At 37.8% G+C, this 6,799-nt stretch overlaps 6 protein-coding genes across 6 annotated transcripts; 3 read left to right on the top strand and 3 right to left on the bottom strand. All coding sequences in view use genetic code 12, as the record gives it.

Annotated features, from left to right (window-relative positions):
- Positions 1-955, top strand: CANMA_004055 (uncharacterized protein; the record flags this gene model as incomplete). The annotated part of the gene is made up of 1 exon (XM_051816292.1): positions 1-955. A coding segment is annotated over one exon (955 nt), but the record flags the coding sequence as incomplete, so codon positions are not given.
- Positions 956-1,298: 343 nt separating this feature from the next.
- On the bottom strand, positions 1,299-2,660 carry CANMA_004054 (uncharacterized protein; the record flags this gene model as incomplete). Its single annotated transcript, XM_051816291.1, has 1 exon — positions 1,299-2,660. The coding sequence occupies one exon, from the start codon at positions 2,658-2,660 to the stop codon at positions 1,299-1,301; it is 1,362 nt and encodes a 453-aa protein (XP_051670395.1).
- Positions 2,661-2,836: 176 nt separating this feature from the next.
- On the bottom strand, positions 2,837-3,676 carry DFG10 (putative polyprenol reductase; the record flags this gene model as incomplete). The annotated part of the gene is made up of 1 exon (XM_051816289.1): positions 2,837-3,676. The coding sequence occupies one exon, from the start codon at positions 3,674-3,676 to the stop codon at positions 2,837-2,839; it is 840 nt and encodes a 279-aa protein (XP_051670394.1).
- A 119-nt stretch (positions 3,677-3,795) lies between these two features.
- VPS28 (ESCRT-I subunit protein) lies at positions 3,796-4,551 on the top strand (the record flags this gene model as incomplete). Its single annotated transcript, XM_051816288.1, has 1 exon — positions 3,796-4,551. The coding sequence occupies one exon, from the start codon at positions 3,796-3,798 to the stop codon at positions 4,549-4,551; it is 756 nt and encodes a 251-aa protein (XP_051670393.1).
- Positions 4,552-4,593: 42 nt separating this feature from the next.
- On the bottom strand, positions 4,594-5,427 carry CANMA_004051 (proteasome regulatory particle lid subunit; the record flags this gene model as incomplete). The annotated part of the gene is made up of 1 exon (XM_051816287.1): positions 4,594-5,427. One exon carries the CDS (start codon positions 5,425-5,427, stop codon positions 4,594-4,596), a length of 834 nt encoding a protein of 277 aa, XP_051670392.1.
- A 313-nt stretch (positions 5,428-5,740) lies between these two features.
- CANMA_004050 (RNA methylation protein) lies at positions 5,741-6,133 on the top strand (the record flags this gene model as incomplete). Its single annotated transcript, XM_051816286.1, has 1 exon — positions 5,741-6,133. The coding sequence occupies one exon, from the start codon at positions 5,741-5,743 to the stop codon at positions 6,131-6,133; it is 393 nt and encodes a 130-aa protein (XP_051670391.1).
- Between the last annotated feature and the right edge of the window lie 666 nt (positions 6,134-6,799).

Here is a 6,799-nt window from a genome sequence, read left to right as displayed (position 1 = left end):
TGTATCGCAGTCTGGTACATCGTTGACCACCATCACGACTTTCCCACAGCCAGTGCAAACTGAATACACCACCACCTGGACTACCACCAAGTCAGACGGATCAATTGAGACCGACTCTGGTATTGTATCGCAGTCTGGTACATCGTTGACAACCATCACGACTTTCCCACAGCCAGTGCAAACTGAATACACCACCACCTGGACTACCACCAAGTCAGACGGATCTGTTGAAACCGACTCTGGTATTGTATCGCAGTCTGGTGGTTCATTGACTACTGTTAGTACTTATGTTCCGGTGTTATCACCTCTGTCTTTCACGAGGTGGACTAATTCTAGTTTGGCAACTTCCTGCAGTTCAGTGTCTATCGGTGCCACTGGGATAATTCGTACAACCTCTGATATTTCAGAGTCGTTGATTCTGTCAGAGACGCTAGTGCCATCTGGTTCATCTTATCCGTCTTATCCTGGTTCGGAAGCCCACCCTATTGGTGTGTACAGTCAAAGCACTCACCCTATTGAGGAGCTAACTGGTTCAGAAAGTACGGGTAGCGAATTAACGAGTGTGACCGGCGTTTTAACTATTGAAACAGAATCATCAGCTCCGCAGGTTTCTGTCGAGTCTTCGTTGGTAACTACTCCACTCACAACTTCAAATGAAATACAATCGCAAGGAACAGAAGCTACCCCAAATGCCGATTCACTGTCTAATGTTTTCGAGGTGGCAGAGTCATCTGCAGCTGTTGAACCCACAAACACCCAAGAAGTTGCTTCGAGCCAACCTGGGTTGGAACAACAAAGTTCAAGTTATACAGACAGTGTGACTACGTTGACAAATCCTACGAGCGGCTCAGTTCCATCGGCTGCCGTTATTAATACTTATGAAGGTGCTGGTTCAAGAACCAAATTTACCTCACTGATGGGTGTTTTCGTTGCTTTTGTTTATTTCTTATTCTAAGTTTTCTGGGTAAAGAAGCCCTATAGACCTGACTTTACTTTCTGTATGTGCGATCAGGATTCACGAGTTCTATTTTGTGTGACTATCAAAGTTAAATTAAGATTTCTATTGATGGATCGTATTTGTTTATGTTTATTTCGATTTTATCTATATTAGTGTTTATTTTGATTGTGAAGATTTGTTTTGAAGAATTGTTGATCAATGTAGATTTAGATGGTTATTAAAATAAGCTTAATCGAATGCCATGGTCTATTATTTCACATATAAGCGTGTTTGTTTTCTTAAAAAAGTTGCCGGTACTGGCCAGGCTGGAGTAGATGGCCCCAAGCACTTACTTTACTCCCTAGTCAATATACAGCACCAAGTTTTTCATATCATTACTTCCAAATTGATCACCGGCAAACCCCAACTTGATCCAATCTTCCTTGCAATATTTATAAACGACTGGTGGTGACTTGTATCGATTCATTAGGTTACAAATAGCATCATAGCTCACTGCGGAGAAGAAATGGTCAATAAACTCGCGACCAAACCGAGCTTTAGCAACCTCGCATTCGTGCATGATCCACTTTAGTAAATTCTGGCTCGACTTTCTATCAAAGGGACAAACAGTTATTGGTAGATGAATATCAAAATCTTTAGCTTTTGATAGTTTTATTTTTAAAATAATCTCAAATTTTATCGAGTAAAACTTACCCGGTGCTGTAAAACTCTGAAGATGAGTGATAGGTACTCCTTCAGACAAGCTATCAATAGCCTTGTGGGTTGCGATATTTGCCGATTCAATAATTGTCGTACCATTGTCCTCGGTAACTTCGTTTTCAATGATGTAAGGTGTTGGATCATGATACATTTCCAAATTGTCATTAAGTTTGGGAAATTTTGTGCTGAAGCTTTCGATTTCCCCCTGAGTATTTAGTTCCTTGTTTAATTGCAAGGTTTTTGTATATAGCTTGTTTTCCTTTTTGGGAGGTAGTCCGCCATCGTAGCACTCTAGATACTCCTTTACTTGGAAAGTGACTTGCTTTGCTGCCAAATGCTTCTTTACTTTGTTATTCGCTGAGTTGGTCATTAATTTGCAATGTAGGTCTAAGTGGTCACCGGGACCAATAGAGGTTACTGGCACGGTTACTTCCGCCAACACTTGATTATCGGGCGACTTCTGTAATTCCACCACAGGCTCGTTGAATTGTCGGTATAGCGGTAATGTATCATACGTTTTGATAACAATGGGAAAAGTATCAATGAATGATGATTCGACGCCGCTGTTCTCCCCAGTAACCACCTTGACAGCAAGATAGTGCGTTGTAGAAACTCCAAGCGTGGGCAGGTACCCCGTGGGCATTATGTCTTTGGGAACAGGTATCATGATAGGCAAGTCTATTCCCAATACGTGCTGTGAAAAGCCATTTACTGGCTTAAATGCCAATGGATCCTCAAATATCTTGAATTCTTTAAATGCTTCTGTACTACCAAGTTTGGCCGGCACAATCACTTTCTGACGTGTGATCAACACAATCGAAATTGATCTTATCAAAAATGATGAACCATTGGTTGTTCTAATATGTATGATTGTCTCAATCCGTGGTATACTGCGTGGGATTCCTGCACATCCAAACACGATTGTCGACGCTGTAGGTTCTAGGAAAATCGTAAGTGGGTATTCCTGCTTTTGGACACCAGATGATGAGCCTTGAAAACGCATTTAGTTGGCTTTATTAAAATTAGTTTTGATGTAGTCGTGGTATAGTAGTGTTGTTCCGCTGACGAGAAAGTGACACAAGCAGCTTAGAGATAATGTTTTAAACAATCAGAACGCGTTTTACACTTTTTTAAGTTTCACACGAATACTAACAACTTACCTATAATACACATACTTTTCTACACAACGCCTGGAAATATTGCCCATTTCAAATTGAATTCCTCTTTATACTTTGCTTGGTAGTATTGATATGTTTGAATAGCAGATACCGACAAGTTGGTAACAACAAATACCCATCCTGATATAAACATGATGGATGTTAAAGTGATGCCGTTTTTAGTACTGAATATCATAATTACGGTGTAGATGAGGACTTCATACAGGTAATGTGGGGATGCCACTAACCCGAATTTAGGAAGCGAGTACTTTACCAAATGTGCTAGGTGGTAATGAGCTCTAAATTGTTGTAATGAGGCAACTCCAAAAATAGCAATGAGAATGTAGTCGACTATGGTCAAAGCGGCACTTCCTGAACAGTTACCCGATAAGCCCAAGTAAGTTGCCAACGCAATCAACACATAGTGAGATATACCAACAAGGTAGTGAGTCATGTTCATGTAGGAAGTAGGTGAAAACTTGGTAACAGCAAAACTCTCAAAGGTTCTTCTTGCCCCTTGCAAGATGAGTAATTTATTAATAATCAATAAATTTTTGTAGGTGGCTTCATCAGATTGACCTACGATAGTTTCATGACAAGCCTTGAAGTAAGTGGCAGTAGACAAGGTAAACAAGCAAATGTAAAAATGGGTAAACCACAGTTTACGCACTACAGCGTATTTGGCTATAATCTCAATTACTTCTGAAGGCGGACTGTTACCGTCATCACCAGTGGATGCCGTCTTACCATAGTTTAGCAATTTTCTCAAAGGTCGAACACATTTAACAAGCAAAACACCCGACGTTAAAGCAAAGTATACTAGCGAGACAAGGATTTGTAGATCGTAAGTTGTAATATTCATGTTATGGTGTAAAAAGGTGAGAAAAACGTATGCGGGAAAAAAAATAAATTTGATCTTTGCCAACCCAAAGATCACTACTCTCTAAAAGATAAATGGAAAGTTATACTTGAACACAAGCAATGTCTCATCCACCAGAGTATGCCCCAACGGCATCAACTTCATTCACAATTTCCTCAAAATCAGCCAAATTTAACCAAGAGATAACCCGATCGTCATTGCTCAAGTCACAATCAAACAAAGCAATATACAATTCACTAGCCGAAATAAGCTCGATCCTCCTTTCAGTGGAAATGTTGGAGAACTCGTTTGTCAAAGATTACATCACTGATAAAGAAAAATATACCTCGACTACATATAGACTAATATACCAATACCAAATTATAATCAAGGGCTTTGACAAGTCAAAATTGTCAGTATTAAGGGAATTATTACCAGAATTAACTCCCGACTTGTCCAATTTCCTACCCCAGTTCACAGCCAAATTCAATTTAAACTGCCCACAAGCGGTAAATAGATTGCAAAGTGGTGTACCTTCAACGATAGACCACGTTACCGACACAACAGGAACAAGTGGCAATAGTAGGGCCAATGCTCGACTAATTGCTGAGATTACGGGCAATTTTATCACGTGTATGGATGCTGTCAAGCTAAATTACAAGACTAGAGATCAATTGCATCCGTTATTGAGTGATTTGGTAGTCAATTTGAATGAGTTTAATGAAAGTATTGAGTTTAATGGCAAGTCGAAATTGATAAACTGGCTCATCAAGATTAACAATTTGGAAAAGGAACTTTCACAAGAGGATTCGGATTCATTTTTAAATGATTTAGATATTGCTTATAAAGGGTTTTATACATCCTTAGAAAGTCATTAGTTCAGTGTGTATTATTTGGTATTTTTTTTTTCTTTTTTTCATCTATATAATTGATTCAATTTGTTCAGCATAACCCAATACATTCTTAATAATTGATTCGTTATCCACAGTCTCTTCATTTTCAACCTTGGTGAAATAAATGACCCCCTTGTCGAATTTCCAATTTGTCAAGTCCAATGAGTCTTTTAATGTTTGTTCAAACGTTGCATCACTCAATTCTTGCGGCAAGTATAACAAACTTTTACAATTGGAAATTGGAATTGAATCATACGTCTTTTCCAAACTTTTTGCAATTTCAAACCTCAATGCATTGATTAAAGTTTCAGCAAAGTGGGTAAACTCTTTACAAGGTAAAGTTTTTTCCTCTTTTAACAAGTTCCAAATTTTTATGTAATTTCCTTCCATCAAATTTCTTTCTAAATCGATTGGAAAACTCAAGTATTTGTCGTGTTCCACATCGTACTGCTTTGAATTGTAAATCATTTCCAATTCAACATTGAATTTTGAAATAGATCCCTGACTTAAAAGATACAACAAGAACAAAGATATAATTTTGGTGCTGTCAGTATTGATGTGCGGCTTGTTTAAATTGTGAATATTGCCATTGGTATAAAATGGCTTCAATTGAGCAAAGTAGCTTTCAAAGCCAGAGTAGTTGTTTGTGAGCAATGATGATAATGCCCCTATTTCTAATATCCTTTGGGCTATTTTGAGGTCGTTGATTTGGTCCTCGGTTTGGGTGTTTGAGCTTAATGGCACCAACAAGTTGTGTTTGATCAATTCAATTTTGATGGGTGCTAAAAGTTGTTGACATTTTTGATAGTCCAGTTTATCATAGACACTGTATATTTCAGCAGTAAGCTTTTGTAGTGACATTGGAAATGGAGGAGGAGAGTTGGCTGTGGATTTGGGTGTATAACTTCAGTGGCGAAGAAAGTTCTTGTTGACAGTGATTGCCACCAAAATTCAAGAGAATTGAGAAAACGAGAAAGAAAGAACTGCTTTAGGTCGTGTAACACAAACACAACAAAATACAATACAATACAAAAAAAAATTTCACATCTCTTTCACATCTCTTTCACATCTCTCTGTGTATGTGTGTGTGTAAACTGACTTGCAAACTAAACATCAAATTCAATATATATAACTACATCACTTGGAAAGGGGTCAGATAAATAGTATAAACACCATGAAATTCTTAACCACAAACTTTGTACAATGTGCAGTTAAAAGCTGCCAATCATCATCAGACTCATTCCCCCTAAAATATGAAGAATGCCAATTGGTTCAAGAAGAGCAAGAGTTTAAACCTGAATTCATAGTGCATATGTTGGATAAACTTGATTGGAATGCAGTAATATCGGTGGCTAGAGATTTGGGAAATGACGCATTACCACAGACCAAACCTGAAGGGTTAGATCCTATAATGGAAGATGATCAAGTCGTATTAAGGGATCTACATAGTTTATTGGTTGAGACCCAGTTGATTGAAGGGAAAATGGTTTGCAAAAATTGTCACCATATCTACTACATTAAGAACTCAATACCAAACTTTCTTTTACCGCCGCATCTTGCCAACTAAAGTTGGTTGTTAAGTGTGACATGAGCGACAGAAAGGTATACCGTGGGTCGATGGGCTACAGTGTACCAGCACTATTGTGCTGCAATGGAGTAGTTTGACTCACATTGGGATGGACTGGATACTAGCCTGGAACTCAGTTTTGATTCATTTTTGAGTATGTTTCTGTAAACAGAGTTGAACTATGGGGGTGTGGCCCGGTAGAGGAGAAAGCTCATTGCCGCTTGAATGACATGGAGTATAAATACGTAGATTAGTTTTAGGAAATACTGCATTTAGTCCATTTGGTACTGTAAAATTATCAATGACTTTAGAAGAAGTAAAACCATTCTATATATATACATTCCATCATCAATCGTACATTCCCACTCTATTTATCTTATAACTTTAATTTAATGAGCAAATTACACGACCCAAGGCTTTTGACAAACATACCACAAAGTTTTTGTTTACATTATTAGAAACTAACTACTAACTAACTATATATAACTATATATGATATATGTACAATGTAACACCACATTGACTAGCAATCAAAAATAGAATAGAAGAAACAATTCAAATGAATACAGGTTTTACTGAGCTTTTATTGTTCAACTGCAAATAAGAACTGTAGTCTGCGTAATATACAACTGACACTATTTAGCTATCTTGACTTGCCACAAACAT

The sequence above is a fragment of the Candida margitis genome (assembly GCF_024628925.1).
Source record: "Candida margitis strain CBS 14175 chromosome Unknown scaffold36, whole genome shotgun sequence".
NCBI classification, from domain to species: domain Eukaryota; kingdom Fungi; phylum Ascomycota; class Pichiomycetes; order Serinales; family Debaryomycetaceae; genus Lodderomyces; species Lodderomyces margitis.
Note: the sequence above shows the minus strand (reverse complement) of the source record. Positions and strands in the feature narration are given on the sequence as shown.